This window comes from Pyxicephalus adspersus, chromosome 2 (genome assembly GCF_032062135.1).
Source record: "Pyxicephalus adspersus chromosome 2, UCB_Pads_2.0, whole genome shotgun sequence".
In the NCBI taxonomy this organism is placed as follows: Eukaryota; Metazoa; Chordata; class Amphibia; order Anura; family Pyxicephalidae; genus Pyxicephalus; species Pyxicephalus adspersus.
The window spans coordinates 4,514,222-4,532,562 of NC_092859.1; the positions used below are offsets into that span (position 1 = coordinate 4,514,222).

At 41.0% G+C, this 18,341-nt stretch overlaps 1 protein-coding gene across 1 annotated transcript; it reads right to left on the bottom strand.

Annotated features, from left to right (window-relative positions):
* Window positions 1-894: 894 nt before the first annotated feature.
* LOC140324907 (olfactory receptor 6B2-like) lies at window positions 895-2,368 on the bottom strand. The gene has a single exon (XM_072403032.1). It carries the CDS (start codon window positions 2,127-2,129, stop codon window positions 1,023-1,025), a length of 1,107 nt encoding a protein of 368 aa, XP_072259133.1. The 5' UTR covers window positions 2,130-2,368; the 3' UTR covers window positions 895-1,022.
* Window positions 2,369-18,341: the final 15,973 nt, after the last annotated feature.

Consider the following 18,341-nt stretch of genomic DNA (forward strand, 5'->3'; position numbering starts at 1 on the left):
ATTTACATTTATTTACCGATTATACCTTTGACTACTTTAATAGGTAATATAACAATGACTACTTTATTAGGTAATATACCATTGACTACTTTAATAGGTAATATATGTTGTACCACCAATGTTTCCTCTAACAGTAAGTGCGCCATGCTATGGCCTCTCGCACAAACTTTTTACACCATTTGCATTCAGAAAACGCCTCCTTGCTGAGACTTTTCCTATAATTTTAGAGATTACTTCTGATCTTCCACATCTGACTGTCATATACATGCCATCTAAGGTGAATCATTCTTGATCACCAAAGTAAGTAATAGAACATCTGTCTGGTTTTTATTTACCTTTTCACTCTCTCCTGTTCTTTGAAAGCATAGAATATATAAAATGCTAAATATACTCACATATAAACCCCCACATAACAAACGTTCTTTGAAAGCATAGAATATATAATGTTATAAATATTCAGATATAAACCTAGATTTATTTGCCCTCAAAATAGGAAAAAAGAGTATCCGATTATACTTGGTAACACCTAGTAGAGTGTCCTGAAACTCATTTTGTTCTTGTTATGCAGATCAGAGCTGTCAAAGTCAAACATGATAGCAAGTTATTGTGGATTGTAAGCAGCTGCAGTACATGTGAGCTGGATTACTATGTATTGGGTATTCAAGGTATTCACTTAACTTAATAAATGAGTTGAAGCTTTGCTGACTTCAACCATCCAATCCTGTCCAAGGTAAAGTTCTATTTTAAAGATCTCCCTCCACACGGTATTCCCTGTAAAGTGAATTATCACCACATTCACTAAGGTAAGTGAATTACCCCTTGCAAGGAGGCAATTCTCCTTGGCTGGTGAACATCCTAAACTCCTTTAATAAATTAGACTCAGAGTATCGGAATGCCATTCAAGATAAAACAGATATCAGCATAATTTCTTTACTTTTATTAAGGCCTTGACTACAGTACACTACTACAGAACACTATGAAAGTTATTTTTGTTTTGTGTGAAGCTGCACAGGTAATATACTCTAAGGCCAAATTCTACAAAACATTTGATAATTCTTTCTAAAGGCATTTTTAATATCTTTGTTTCTCAAGCTGTATATAATTGGATTTATTAATGGAGTCCCCACAGTGTATAACAAAGATAAGACTTTGCCTATTTTGAGGGATTGATCTTTGATTGGGAAGCCATACATAGAGATCAAAGTCACGTAATAGATAGATACAACAGTGAGGTGGGAGCTGCAGGTAGAGAAGGCTTTTTGCCTCCCAGTATTTGATGGAATCTTTAGGATGATATTGATAATATGAATATAAGAGAATATAATAATCATAAAAGGAAAAACAATTACTGGAAAACTAAGTAGGGTAACCTCTAATTGAACGACAGAAGTGTCGGAACATGATAACTTTATCAATGGGGAGTAATCACAGAAAAAATGGTAGATGATATTAGTGCCACAAAACTGTAGTAACCCGAGAGAGAGAGCATTGATAAACGATATGGAAATACTCAACATCCAATAGGCTGCAATAATTTTCTTGCAAAATCTACTATTCATTATTAAAATATAATTTAAGGGGTAACAGATGGCCAAATAGCGATCGTAAGACATGACCGTTAGCAGAAGACATTCTGAGCATTCTGAAAAGGAGAAGACATAGAACTGAGCCATACAGCCAACAAAAGATATATTTGTCCCCAGATTGACCACAACATCAAGCATTTTGGGAACAATGTCCGTACTTAGTATAATATCAGAAACAGAAAGTAGGGTAAGGAAGAAATACATGGGAGTTTGGAGGTTCTTGGTGTTAACCACCAGCAAGATGATCAAAAGATTTCCACATAAGGTCATTAAATAAATCAAAAATAAAAAGGTGAAGAAATAGTCTTGTAGACCATCAATCTCTTGGAATCCCAAAAGAACAAACCCCATAGATGATGAACTATTCATCTGTAAGGCCAGGAAATATTGCATGGTAATGTAAAAAAAATATTTTTTGTAAAAATTTTTATAGAGTTTTGAAACAATAACAGCAACAATCAAAATAAGGAACACAAGTATATGGTTCATGCCAAGAAATAGAGGTACACGTCTTAACAGAAGTACCCATAAGGAAAAATACATAGGTCTACTTAATTGGAAACTTACTATCTGGTCAAATAAATTTCAGAAGATAAACAATCTGTTAGGAGATTCTTATCTGTACGTCGAACCCATTTAAATAATATTATTAAACAGGATTTATATAGCGCCAACATATTATGCAGCGCTGTACATTAAATAGCCCATGCTGTGCATCATCACAATATCAAACACTGTTTATTCTGTCCAGGGATGTCATTTGCAGTAGCAAGGAGCACTAAGAAATAGCAGCAGCCCCGGCTTCCCTTTAGCTTTGCAGCCTGATGTATTTTATCGGCATCCCCAGCACACACTGTGAGGCTGTGCACCACTGAAAGGGATTTAGAGGCAGAATATTTCCTGACTCTGTTTAGCACAGTTATTAGCTACTTTATAGCCTCTCTGTTCATAGTTACCAATGCCTGTTGTAGAGTTTAGCTGATTTGCTGCTGGTGTGTATTCGGCTGATCTATTGTTACTGACCTGTAAATTTATGCTGCCTGGACTCACCTTTTGCCTGTGACCCTGACTCTGCTTGTGACTTGCCCTTGTGTAATTGCCTGGTGGGCAGATTACCTGTGTATGGCCACTTGCTCTTTATTCTGGACTTGTCTCTGTTTTAATCTTGCTACTGCATTATCTATTGGCCCCTAGTCCTCTGCCAGTCCTTCACCAGGCACCATCCCTTAAGCACAGAAGTCCGGGGGGCGACCATGTGCTGGGAAACACAACCAGTCTCCTGAAGCGGAATGGGAGCTTGCTATAAGAGAAAAGTGCAGCGTTAGATTGGGGGACTGGTGTCTGGGGAGTACTGTTGCTGGACCAGGGCCTTGCACCTTCACAGGTAATTGGAAGTGATTATGCACTCACATTTTGTGGAAACTAGTGTTTGTATTAGAACAAGGAATAAGGAGAGAGGGGGAGAGGTAGGTGGGGAAGATTAATATTACTGAAAGAGTAATGAAAGAGTACTGAAAGAGAATGAAAGCCTAGGAAGAATGGAGGCAACTGAGAGGCATAATTAATGGCTTTTAAACCCTAAAAGCAACAAGATTCCTTAATCCTTTCTGCAACATTCAACCATCGAGTTAGCACTTTTAAAATCAGGGCTGTGAATCCTGCTCATATTTGTTGTCATCATATGCTTTCATTGTACGTTACGCGACATCCCGATAACTGGATACTTGTGCATAACATCAATATCAACTCCCTTGAAGAAGCCTATACAGGAAAAACGTGTCGGGACATGAGACTTTCAACTGTATTACTTATGTACCGTTAGAAGACGCTTATCTTGCTCGCAATCCTGAGCTGTGTGCTACCGCAGTATAACGCGTCCTGCTTATTCTTTCCGGCGCTTTAAAAGTATTTAAAGTATGATAGAGCTCGTAACTATAGATCAAAAAATACAGAATATAAAGTAAAAAAGATATCCTAAATGTAATTCATCTTTATGTTTAGCTGTTTGCCTGGAGGTCACCTTAAAAAATGAAGTTATTTCACATGCTGAGAAGGCTGAAGGGCTATTGAAACATACTGTTTCTTCTTTTGTTAGAAACATGGATCAAATTAAAATAATGAATGTTTTGCTATAAAAATCAGTTTTCAAAACCTAATAAAAATTTTCAAAACTTTATAAATAAGAGATAACAGGGACATTTTGTAAAACATGTAAAATAGTTGGCCTTATAATATATTTGTTACCTAATCCTGTTGTTCGTGTCCCCATTGGTATTATTATATAAGGATATTAGCATTTTGCTGAGGAAATAATGTGCTACTATTTATATACAAAAGACACTGGCATACAAATCTGCAAATCTACAGAGATTGCCAATTACTGTGTATTTTATTTATTATTTAAAATAATTAAGAACTGTTGTGTTGTTTTGAACAACCCAACATGGTCAGCCCAATGTATGTATCTCAATGATGTATTTAAAAATAAAATTAATCTTTTATTTAATCTTTTATTGGGCAAGGTCAATACCCCATTGAAAGATTGCTTCATAAATCTCTAAAACTAATAAAGATAGTTTATGAATATGTATTATTTTATAACTTCTGAATGATTTTATAATACTGTTTGTTACTACATGTTTCTAGTTACTGCTATGTGTATATTACTATATATACTATATACCGTAGGTATGCGTCTTTTATGGCTTTATATTATACACCATTTTGTGTTCCTGATACTGCCAGGTGTATATTTATTACCACTCCACCCACAGATTTTCTGTTTAGCAACCTGTTGCATCACCAGATTCTTTTTAGCCGTGATGTTACATCTCTCCAGGCATCCCCGGCACAGACACTGAGGCTGCACACAGCGATAAGACATTTTAGAATTAGAACAGATTGGTCCCAGGATTTAATCCTGTCCTGCTATAGGCTGCTAACTCTAGTTAAACCTCCCCAACTCCAGGTTTTGGTTGCTGAATCCTCACCTTTTTGGCTACCTGCCGGTTAATTTATTGGATACTGACCCTGACTTGATCCTGACATCTTTCTGCTTCTACAATGCTGTAACCAGCAATGGAGAAACAGAGTATAGGAAAAGTTAGAGCCCGTCCTGGCCTCAATTAGAGCCCGTGCTGGCTACAATTATAGCCTGCCACCTTGCCCGACCTCAGTCTATCCTAACTATGATTCTTATTAGCTGCTTGCCCTGACTGTGGCTCAATGTGACTACAGTTATTGTCTGCTATCTGCCTGACCTAGGTGCCTGATCACTAGCTGTCCTTACATCGAAGCTCTTACCCCCTCACCTCTGGTAAGGAGAGGGGCTGTGACATGGTGTTCTCCCTGTGGTAAAGTAGTCCGGTGACCACTAGGGTCACCTACCCATTACTCAGCCATCAATACTTCAAAGATGGGCCTCATGTGAAGGTAATTCCATGTCACTTGCTACAGGGCTGTAGTCCTAGCATTATTACTGTTTGGACTAATATAGTTTGCTTGTATTTGGTATGTTATTACAACATTGCCAATGTTCAGCATTTGGATTCTGTTGTATGCTGCAAAGTCATTGGTAGAATAAATTATGTTATCTAAGTATTACTACTTATGGGGGTCCATTCATTTTCATAGACTGAGGTTTTTCATGCAGTGATTGATGAATTGATTGGACCCTTATTTATACTATTGAGAATTATTATTGGGAGATATTGAGAATATTTTAAAACTAGTTGAATATAAACTCATCATATAAGGAATGGAGTCTCCAATTTTCCCAGCAGTTATTCTCAATAAATGACTGTCTTGGCAAGAGGCTTTGTTTATGTAATGAAAATTTCTATTTTCTTGTAAAGCTCATCCATACCACGGCCTTTTAATACTTACCTTGCCAGTGTTGTGTAGCCCAACTGTCAAAAAAACAGTGCTTTCTGTTATAGAAATCAAGTGACCTACCCTGCTATTCTACTATCTGTTGGTGTACCTCAACCTCAAGGGTCAGTCCTTGCACCGGTTCTCTTTTCTCTGTACACCTCCTCACTCAGTAGTCTCATATCCTCCTTAGGTTTAAGTGTTATCAGCATGCAGATTATACTGTAAACCAATCTTTCTGCCTCATGTTTCATGCTGTTTGTCAGCAAGCTTGTCGTTTCCAAAACTCAACCTGGATAAAACAGAAATAAATCAGGTAAGATTTGGAATGTGTGTGTCTGTGTGTGTGTGGGGGGGATATTATAATTACTAACTGTAAATAACATTATTATTCAACCCTCCCCTCAGGCACATTGTCTTGGCCTAACCTTTGATTCTTCCCTCCTCTTTACCCTCAAATTCAGAACATTTACGGGTCCTCCACTGTCATCTGTGCAACATCTCCAAAATCTGCTCCTACCTTTCCCCAGTGACCACCAAACTCTCCAACTATCTGGAACTCTTCGTCATGTACTCTTCATTTTGAACTTTTACCTCACCAATTTGCCTCTGACCGAGCCAAAGTAGCTTTTTTTATGTCACACCTTACTGGGGAGGCGCTGGCCTGGATCAATCCCCTCTGGGAAAGGAACGACCCAGTTATAATGGATCTACAAGCTTTCCTAGAGACCTTCCGCAGGGTGTTTGATGAGCCCGGTCGCACTGCTTCTACATCTGCCACATTGCCACATTGCTTCTGCAAAGCAATCCGTGGGCTGGTACGCAGTCCAGTTCCGTACGTTAGCTTCGGAACTCGACTGGAATAATGAGGCACTTGTGGCTACTTTTTGGAAGGGGCTCTGTGGGAGAATTAAAGCCGAGACGTTCCCTCCTCCCTGGATGACCTCATCTCCCTGGCTACTCGAATTGATTTACGGTTTCAGGAACGGGCCAGAGAGGTGGCACGTGAAGCGGGTCCCTGTCATCTGGCATTTTCACCTCCACAAGCTTCTAACCCACCACCTCCCATGGTGTCAATAGTCCCTGAGCAGCAGGGAACTTCCTGCAACAATTCCTAGTGGAACGTTATCAGATACCCGTTCAACGCCTACAGGCCTCTGACTATATCATCCGTCGATGGAAAGGCTCTGTCTGAGTCCATACACTTCATTACGGAACCTGTAAAATTGCAGGTGGAAACACTTCATTTTGAAGAAATTATGTTCCTTGTTCTGCAAAGTATGACGCATCCTCTACTCTTGGGTCTACGTGCTCATGAACCTGTCCTTGACTGGAGGTCGGGAGAGGTGCTGCATTGGGGACCATCCTGTCATGAAAAATATCTCCTTTCTGTCCAGCCTCCTCGGTCAATGCAGGTACCACCCAATCTCCAGGGTCTGCCGGCAGCTTATCATGCTTATATGGATGTCTTTAAAAAAAGGAGGCTGAAATGCTACCCCCTCACAGGCCGTATGACTGTCCTATTGACTTGGTCCCGGGCTCCAAGCCTCCTCGTGGGCGTATGTACCCCCTTTCACCAGCAGAGACTCAAGCCATGTCCGAGTATATGAAAGAGAACCTTGACAGAGGATTTATCCGCAAATCTTCCTCTCCGGCTGGTGCAGGTTTCTTCTTTGTAAAGAAGAAAGATGGCTCCCTATGTCCTTGCATCGACTACAGGGGTCTTAACAAGATAACAGTAAAGAATAAGTACTCGCTTCCCCTAAGCCCTGATTTGGGGAGCTAAGGTTTTTTCCAAATTAGACCTACCTATTAGGCCTACAATCTGATTAGGATTCGCCAAGGGGATGAGTGGAAGACCGCCTTCAATACCCGCGACGGTCACTATGAATACCTGGTAATGCCCTTTGGACTAAGCAATGCACCTGCAGTATTCCAGGAGTTTGTTAACGACATCTTCAGAGACGTGCTATATTCCTGTGTTGTAGTGTATCTTGATGATATTCTTGTTTTTTCTCCAGACCTGGCTACTCACCGGAAGCAGGTTTGTTTGGTCCTTCAAAGATTAAGGTAAAATCGTCTGTACGCCAAGTTCGAGAAATGTTCCTTTGAGAAATCTTCTATTCCATTCCTAGGATATATAATATCCGACACTGGTCTGCAGATGGATCCTGAGAAGCTGTCAGCAATTTTAAAGTGGCCTCGTCCTTCAGGTTTAAAAGCAATCCAGCGATTCCTGGGATTCGCCAACTACTATCGCCAGTTCATACCGCACTTCTGGTCCTTGACTGCTCCCATCTCCGCTTTGACCCGTAAGGGAGCAAACCTTAAGAATTGGACAGCAGAGGCTGAATCAGCCTTCTAAACTTTGAAACAGGCCTTCTCTGCGGCTCCGGTTCTCCATCGCCCTGATGCTAACAAGCAATTCTTCTTGGAGGTGGATGCATCGTCTCTTGGAGTGGGGGCGGTGCTTTCACAAAAATCTTCTTCTGGTAAGATGGTGCCCTGTGGCTTCTTCTCCAGGGCCTTCTCAGCTCCCGAGCGTAACTACTCAATTGGAGACAGGGAGTTATTGGCCATAAAAATGGCACTAGAGGAATGGCGTTACCTTCTCGAGGGGGCATCTCATCCGGTGGTGAAAAACGTGTCGGGACATGAGACTTTCAACTGTATTACTTATGTACCGTTAGAAGACGCTTATCTTGCTCGCAATCCTGAGCTGTGTGCTACCGCAGTATAACGCGTCCTGCTTATTCTTTCCGGCGCTTTAAAAGTATTTAAAGTATGATAGAGCTCGTAACTATAGATCAAAAAATACAGAATATAAAGTAAAAAAGATATCCTAAATGTAATTCATCTTTATGTTTAGCTGTTTGCCTGGAGGTCACCTTAAAAAATGAAGTTATTTCACATGCTGAGAAGGCTGAAGGGCTATTGAAACATACTGTTTCTTCTTTTGTTAGAAACATGGATCAAATTAAAATAATGAATGTTTTGCTATAAAAATCAGTTTTCAAAACCTAATAAAAATTAGTTTTCAGGGACAACAGGGACATTTTGTAAAACATGTAAAATAGTTGGCCTTATAATATATTTGTTACCTAATCCTGTTGTTCGTGTCCCCATTGGTATTATTATATAAGGATATTAGCATTTTGCTGAGGAAATAATGTGCTACTATTTATATACAAAAGACACTGGCATACAAATCTGCAAATCTACAGAGATTGCCAATTACTGTGTATTTTATTTATTATTTAAAATAATTAAGAACTGTTGTGTTGTTTTGAACAACCCAACATGGTCAGCCCAATGTATGTATCTCAATGATGTATTTAAAAATAAAATTAATCTTTTATTTAATCTTTTATTGGGCAAGGTCAATACCCCATTGAAAGATTGCTTCATAAATCTCTAAAACTAATAAAGATAGTTTATGAATATGTATTATTTTATAACTTCTGAATGATTTTATAATACTGTTTGTTACTACATGTTTCTAGTTACTGCTATGTGTATATTACTATATATACTATATACCGTAGGTATGCGTCTTTTATGGCTTTATATTATACACCATTTTGTGTTCCTGATACTGCCAGGTGTATATTTATTACCACTCCACCCACAGATTTTCTGTTTAGCAACCTGTTGCATCACCAGATTCTTTTTAGCCGTGATGTTACATCTCTCCAGGCATCCCCGGCACAGACACTGAGGCTGCACACAGCGATAAGACATTTTAGAATTAGAACAGATTGGTCCCAGGATTTAATCCTGTCCTGCTATAGGCTGCTAACTCTAGTTAAACCTCCCCAACTCCAGGTTTTGGTTGCTGAATCCTCACCTTTTTGGCTACCTGCCGGTTAATTTATTGGATACTGACCCTGACTTGATCCTGACATCTTTCTGCTTCTACAATGCTGTAACCAGCAATGGAGAAACAGAGTATAGGAAAAGTTAGAGCCCGTCCTGGCCTCAATTAGAGCCCGTGCTGGCTACAATTATAGCCTGCCACCTTGCCCGACCTCAGTCTATCCTAACTATGATTATTATTAGCTGCTTGCCCTGACTGTGGCTCAATGTGACTACAGTTATTGTCTGCTATCTGCCTGACCTAGGTGCCTGATCACTAGCTGTCCTTACATCGAAGCTCTTACCCCCTCACCTCTGGTAAGGAGAGGGGCTGTGACACGGTGTTCTCCCTGTGGTAAAGTAGTCCGGTGACCACTAGGGTCACCTACCCATTACTCAGCCATCAATACTTCAAAGATGGGGCTCCTGTGAAGGTAATTCCAAGTCACTTGCTCCGGGGCTGTAGTCCTAGCATTATTATTGTTTGGACTAATATAGTTTGTCTGTATTTGGCATGTTATTACAACATTGCCAATGTTCAGCATTTGGATTCTGCTCTATGCTGCAAAGTCATTGATAGAATAAGTTCTGTTATCTAAGTATTACTACTTATGGGGGTCCATTCATTTTTATGGACTGAGGTTTTTCATGCAGTGATTTATGAATTGATTGGAGCCTTATATATTCTATTGAGAATTCTCATTGGGAGATATTTAGAATATTTTAAAACTTGTTGAATAAACAGTCATCATATAAGGAATGGAGTCTCTAATTTTCCCAGCAGTTATTCTCAATAAATGACTGTCTTGGCAGTGTAAGGAGGCTTTGTTTATGTAATGAAAATTTCTAGTTCCTTGTAAGGCTCATCCATAACCCGGCCCTTTAATACTTACCTTGCCAGTGTTCTTTAGCCCAACTGTCAAAAAAACAGTGCTTTCTGTTATAGAAATCAAGTGACCTCGCCTGCTATTCCACTCTCTGTTGGTGTACCTCAACCTCAAGGGTCAGTCCTTGCACCGGTTCTCTTTTCTCTGTACACCTCCTCACTCAGTAGTCTCATATCCTCCTTAGATTTAAGTGTTATCAGCATGCAGATTATACTGTAAACCAATCTTTCTCCCTCATGTTTCATGCTGTCTGTCAGCCATCTTGTTGTTTCCAAAACTCAACCTGGATAAAACAGAAATAAGTCAGGTAAGATTTGGAATGTGTGTCTGTGTGTGTGTGGGGGAGGGGGATATTATAATTACTAACTATAAATTACACTATTATTCAACCCTCCCCTCAGGCACATTGTCTTGGCCTAACCTTTGATTCTGCCCTCTTCTTTACCCCCACATTCAGAACATTTACCGGTCCTGTACTGTCATCTGTGCAACATCTCCAAAATCTGCTCCTACCTTTCCCCAGAGACCACCAAACTCTCCAACTATCTGGAACTCTCTTTCTTGTCCTATTTGGCTTCTCTTTCGACTTTTCTACTTTATGCACATTTAAAAAATATCCTTTAACACCCCTTTTTTCAAACTTGTCTACCTGTCTTCTTCTGTGTGCTGCTTCCCCCATCTCTTAGATTGTAAGCTCTTCGGGTCAGGGTCCTCTCTTACTCCTGTGTCACTGTCTGTATCTGTCTGTCATTTGCAACCCCTGTTTAATGTACAACGCTGTGTAATATATTGACTCTAAGTAAATACTGTTTATGATTAATAATATTATTATTGTTATTATAATTCCTATTATTAACAAGTAACTGTATACAAGAAGTTTAACTTCTAGAGTTGGAAAAAAAACACATAGTAGAGCTTTTGTTTGAAAATAAAACAATAGCCTGTTAAAACAGTGAGTCCCTTCTACCTGCACGGGTGAGTCTGAAAAATAGCCCAAGGCTAGGGAGGGGCTAGTTATAAGTAAGGAGTTTGATTGGCATCTGGTTGGCATTGGCACTGGACCAGGGCCTTAGACAAAGAAGGTAAATCCATGAAATTAAAAACGAGAGAAGGACAAAGATGGGGTATTTTTGAATGCAGCAATATATTGATCCGTATGGATAAAGCATGTACAATGTTACAATTTACAATAGTACACGTATAAAATATACATGAATAAAATTATGCCACTTAATTTTCAGTGGAGTAAAGTGCAAATACTAGACATTGATTCCTAGGTACACATGAGCTGAATGGGAAGGGCAAGTAGATATCGTGCCCCAACGCGTTTCACCCCATATGGCTTCCTCAGGGAACTTGTAGACATCCATATGCAACTGTATACAAAAGACAATCCATGTATTGACATTTAACTTATTTTTTTTTTTTGTGTGTGTACTGTATCAATTGTCCAATAGATTATTGTAATAAGGCAATAATTTTGGATCGGATAGGCTATACATCATTGTTATGTGTTATAGACTATTCGAGTAAACCACACAAGAAAGGCATCGCCACAATTGCTAAATGCCTTCACAGACATCGACCCACCGCGGAGAAACAAAATAATTTCATTATACAACTGCTCCGATACATCTAAAACGAAACTTCTTGGGTTTGAAGGTAGGTGGTTCCGTCAAATATAAAGGTGTGTCCATGGGCACTAAATGTGCCCCCTGATACGCAAATCTTTATCTAGGCAAATGGGAGGGTAATATTCACCAACCTAGACACCTATCTTAGTTCTCACATCCTCTCATGACAAAGATATATCAACGATATTCTCATGTTTTGGACGGGTCCTACCCACCTAATTGAGCAATTCATTCAAGTCATTCAGACAAAGAGTTACAACCTCAAGTTAACTTTTGAATACAGCAAAACCAGCCTTCCAGTTTTGGATGTCCAACTATGCATAAATCCGGATCTAAAAATCTCAACCACCCTGTTAAGAAAACCTATGGCCGGCAACACAATATTACATGCCAAAAGTTTCCATCCCAGACCTCTAGTGAAAAGCATCCCCTACAGTCAATATTTACATTTGAGACGTAACTGTTCTAACAACTCATCCTTCCATAAAGAGGCAAAAGCCCTACAAGAAAAGCTCTCCCAACGAGGCTACTCGAAAAAAAAACTCAAAAAAGCATTTCAGAGAGCCTGGAATCTATCAAGAGATGATCTTCTATCCAATATTCACAAACCACCACAGAAAACAACCCCAGTGACCAGAATCATCACAACCTACAGCCAACAACAAAAGTCCATCCCAGACATCTGCTCAAAACATTGGCATATCCTCAGATCTGATCCGACAGCAGCCTAGTTTCTATGACCAAAACCATCAATGGTCACAGAAAAACTCCATCGCTTAAAAACAGATTAGTTTCCAGCCATTTCTCCTAACAAAACTATAACACACATTATGGGTACACAATTATAGCTCCTTGAACAGGCCCCCAGCCCTCTTAACTATGTACCCAAACTTTTGAGTAGCTAAGTATGTATTCATCAATACATATAATTATATCTTACGCGCCAAACCTCATGTAACATTCATTTCATGTGCTTAAGTACCATATCACCACATATTTCCTAAACTTGACCACCTACACCAATTATTTACCACTATATCAGTCATTTTCACACATAATTATATTTATGGTATATTATTCCACAACTACAACCCCCATTATTTAGATATGTTAATCAAGAGCAATTGTAATCGTGATCAATGTAAATTACATAACATTACGTATAATATTATATATGTATGATATGACTATGACTATGATTGCAATATAACCTAATTTTTGTTATTTCTGATAACAAGACAGTGTTAGCCCTGCAGGTCGTGCCGGAGCCGCTGCTCCTAATTGCAGGCATGGGCGCCGGGTCCTATGTTTCAGGTAGAGTAACCCCAGTACATGTGTTCCATGCCAGAGTTTCCTTCCTGCTGGAGACTTGCACTGGTGTTTGAGCTGGCGTGGGTGTGCAAAGGTGCTTCTTCTGTCTGCCTTTCTGTGTACCGGACTTTGCTTATCAAACCCTTGGACTTTGCCTGTTTGCCGCCTGACCCTGACCTCGGATTTTGTGTATGGACTTCTGCCTGATTGCTGCCTGACTTTGACCTTGGATCTTGTTCATGGACTTTGTTTAATTACTATCTCTCCTATACCTTCTTGGCCAAGCAAGCCCCTCGGTGCTTGCACCGAGTACCCTGACTCCTGTGGTCAGCTGCCACTGACTCTGGGATTGCTCTGGTGTGGCACCTGGCAGCTACCCTGCGGCCCAAGCCTATCCTCACCATCAGAGGCTCTAGTGAAGACCTTGTAGCGGCTTAGTCACGCCCTCTGGAGCATACCCAGTCAGTGGCACAGTGGGTCCACACCCGCTTGCATTAGAGTTTGCTCAGGCCATGGACTCCGCTGATCCCAATATTCCCAGTACCATCAAGTTATGCCAGGAGTTGGCTCAGCAGCGTGAGCATCAGGATCAAATACTGTCCTATCTACGCAATGTGAATATGCGCCTGAATGATTTGACATCTGCCAACCCAGCGCCATCAAGCTTCTCTGCTCCAACTAATTTAGTTCCTGCCCCGCCACCTTCCTATGTATTAGGTTCTGGACCCCATCTTACAGCTCCTCCACGTTTCAATGGTGACCCTAAACAGTGTCGGCGTTTCATAAATCAATGTACTCTTCATTTTGAACTTTTACCTCACCAATTTGCCTCTGATCGAGCCAAAGTAGCTTTTTTGATGTCACACCTTACTGGGGAGGCGCTGGCCTGGATCAATCCCCTCTCGGAAAGGAATGACCCAGTTATAATGGATCTACAAGCTTTCCTAGAGACCTTCCGCAGGGTGTTTGATGAGCCCGGTCGCACTGCTTCTGCCACATCCTCCCTGCTGCGGTTGCATCAAGGAAAGCAATCCGTGGGCCGGTACGCAGTCCAGTTCCGTACGTTAGCTTCAGAACGCGGTTGGAATAATGAGGCACTTGTGGCCACTTTTTGGGAGGGGCTCTGTGGGAGAATTAAAGATGAATTGGCCGGCCGGGACGTTCCCTCCTCCCTGGATGACTTCATCTCCCTGGCTACTCGAATTGATTTACGGTTCCAGGAACGTGCCTGAGAGGTGGCACGTGAAGCGGGTCCCTGTCATCTGGCATTTTCACCTCCACAAGCTTCTAACCCACCACCTCCCATGGTGTCAATAGTCCCTGAACCCATGCAGGTCGATCGGGTTAGGCTGTCTGAACAGGAGCGCAATCACCGCCATGCTAAAGGACTTTGTTTCTATTGTGGTAGTTCTGATCATGTGCTCCGCACTTGTCCCCTGAAGCCGGGAACCTTCCGAGCCTAGGGTCCGTGGGAGAGGCAGTCCTAGGTGTAGGTAATTCCTCTCCTACCCTGACTCTGCCAGTAACCTTGTCATTAGGAATGTTCAATTTACTGAGATGGCGCTTCTGGATTCCGGAGCAGCAGGGAACTTCCTGCAACAATGCCTAGTGGATCGTTATCAGACACCCGTTCAACGCCTACAGAGGCCTCTGACTATATCGTCCGTCAATGGAAAGGCTCTGTCTGAGTCCATACACTTCATCACGGAACCTGTAAAATTACAGGTGGGAACACTTCATTCTGAAGAAATTGTGTTCCTGGTTCTGTCAAGTCTGTCGCATCCTCTCCTCTTGGGACTTCCGTGGCTACGTGTTCATGAACCTGTCCTTGACTGGAGGTCCAGAGAGGTGCTGCGTTGGGGAACATCCTGTCATGAAAAATATTTCCTTTCTGTCCAGCCTCCTCGGTCAACTTAGGTACCACCCAATCTCCAGGGTCTGCCGGCAGCATATCATGCTTATATGGATGTCTTTAAAAAAAGGAGGCTGAAACGCTACCCCCTCGCAGGCCGTATGACTGTCCTATTGACTTGGTCCCGGGCTCCTCGCCTCCTCGTGGGCGAATCTCCCCCCTTTCACCAGCAGAGACTCAAGCCATGTCCGAGTATATCAAAGAGAACCTTGACAGAGGATTTATCCGCAAATCTTCCTCTCCGGCTGGTGCAGGTTTTATTGTTTATGGCCAACAACCAAATATCCCACTCCCGGTGTCCTCTTCTTCTGGTATTCCTGCCGCAGATGCTACCACAAGAGAATTCTCTGAAATCTGGGAGGAGACTAGGGGAGCTCTTAAGGAAGCTTCTGTCCGCATGAAGAAATCTGCAGATAAGAGACAGAGTTTCTCCTAAGTTTCGTCCTGGTGATAAAGTCTGGCTCGCTTCCAAATACATCTGGCTCAAAATAGCCTCTTACAAATTGGGTCCACGCTTCGTCGGTCCTGAAATTCTGGAACAAGTCAATGACGTTTCCTACAAACTTAAGCTGCCAGCCTCACCGAATTCCTTCCATGTCTCCCTGCTGAAGCCCGTCATACTGAATCATTTTGTCAAGAGACCTGTCTCAGCTCCCGTAGCGGTCAGTGATGAGAATGTATATGAGGTAAAGGCCATTCTGGGGATGAAGAAGAGTAGAGGGTGAACCCTGTTTCTGGTTGATTGGAAGGGGTTTGGCCCCGAGGAGAGATCTTGGGAACCCAGAGAGAACATCAATGCGCCCCCTTTTTTGCAAAAATTCTTGTTCAGGACCAGGCCTGAGGAGAGGGGGCCTAAGGGGGGGTACTGTTATCACTGCAGGACGTGCCGGCGCCGCTGCTCCTAACTGCAGGCACGGGTGCCGGGTCCTATCTTTCAGGTAGAGTAACCCCAGTACATGTGTTCCATGCTTTCCTTCCTGCTGGAGACTTGCACTGGTGTTTGAGCTGGCGTGGGTGTGTCTCTCTTCATCCATGAGGCAACACATATACGCCCTCTGTTTCTACAGTCTATGGCTCTGCTAGTATTCAAAGGCACTTCCAAAAACAGGAAGTGTCCTGAGCAATCTCATGGTCTTAGTTTATCTAACTCCAAGTGCAAAGGTGCTTCTTCTGTGCTGCCTTTCTGTGTATCAGACCTTGCTTATCAAACCCTTGGACTTTGCCTGTTTGCCACCTGACCCTAACCTCGGATTTTGTGTATGGTCAGTCAGTGGCACAGTGGGTCCACACCCGCTTGCATTACAGACAGTACATCTTATCATCACACATCACATGTTTAATCTCCTGAGTGACGTATAGCATACACTCATTATTATGATAATACAAAGTACTCACTTGTATCCTAATTATAGATCAATATTTTGCCACTATTTATGGCATATAATTTAACATACAAAATTATGGTCATTAATGATAACTATGGAACAATATGACTGTAAGTACCAAAACGATTACAACTGAATATATTATTTATAATTTTGGTATGTTATCATAAGAATCATTTGACTTATCTTATTCAGAGCTATTCATCCTCATCCTCTAGATTTTTTAAAGATTTTATCCTTTAATTACCCAACCCCCATCGTGCTTGAGCGAACTATCGAGCAGGTGAATGCACAACTTGATCTATCACCAAGTACACAGTGTGGGCTTTATCTAAGCCAATTCCCCCAGTGTGTTTGCGAGAACTTTCGTGCAGGCACATCAATGATAACCTTGCGCCACACATCCGGCGGCTGGAGGACATACACAACCCTCCACTATGTCTGCACGAACACCAGGCAGTTTTTAAAGAGCCAACACAGCAAACCTCTTGTTGCTGCTGCTCCTCTACAACAGCACCACCATCTGGCCCCGCGCCTCCAGGATTTTACCGTTTATCTACCCCAGGTAATTACCAAACACCGCTTTTCAGAAACTGAGCTAATTTCAACTAATTCCATTTTCTCCTTACTAAGATTACCTCCCTAATCCTCAAACTACCATCATCACCTGTTTTATCCAGTATAACTACACCCATCACTCACCTGCTTCTTCATCTATACCTCTACCCTATACAACCCTATACAATCTAATAACGTCCCTTTAGCAAGTTATATATACACTCCAATTTACAATTTCCAGTATTTGGATTGATGAGTCGCACCACTGATTCCTTTGCGATCTCTTTGCATAAGCTTCTAATAGTACCTGTTATCTATATCCTTATTTGCTAAAAATACCAAAAATACAATCATTTGACTATCATTTACCTAACATACTATTACCATACAAAATTGCAACCGTATAATACCGTTGTATAATCAGAACTAATATGACTGTCTTACTAGCAAAAGACATTACACTTTCAAGTGTATTTATTTATCGGACAGTCTATAACACATAACAATGCAGTATAGCCTATGAGATCCAATATGATTGCCTTATTACGAGCTACACACAAAAATCACTAACACAATTTACTTGTATAGATCTATTGGACAATTGATACTGTACTCTCCCAAAAAGAATTGTTTGAAAATGTATGCATGTTTCAATATTGTGATACAATTGTATGTTTGCCTGCCTTGTATAATCAAGGTAAATGTTAATACATGGATTGTCATTTGAATACAGTTGCACTTCGATGTCCACAAGTCCCCTGGGGAAGCCATATAGGGCGAAATGCGTTGGGGCACGATATCTACTTGCCCTTCCCATTCAGCTCATGTGCACCTAGGAGTCAATGTCTAGTCTTTACATTTTACTCCACTGAAAATTAAGTGGCAACATTTTATTTATGTATAATTGATACATGTACTATTGTGAATTGTAACATTGTACATGCTTTATCCATATGGATGAATATATTGCTGCATTCAAAAATACCCTATCTTTATCCTTCTCTCATGTAATAATTATACTGTACTTTCACCTGGGTATGCAGCGAGCCACAGCTTAGAGGAAAGGAATTGGTGTTATTTATAACTTACACAAATTCATGAAATGTTGATTGCTGTAGAGAATTAGGAGTGCACTTGGTCAAGCTTTTTGAGTTTTTTTGCCTTCCTCTGTAAATGTGCATAAAGTGTCCTTAACATACTGTACATGTTTTCTAAGTACGTAGTCTATTTTGTTTAAACAGCCAAAAACAAAAAAAAATCTTAAAAAGATTTATTATAACTTGTTATAGAATCTGCAGTTTTAGAAATCAGTCATTTCATCCAGCGCATCTGTTGATTTCCAT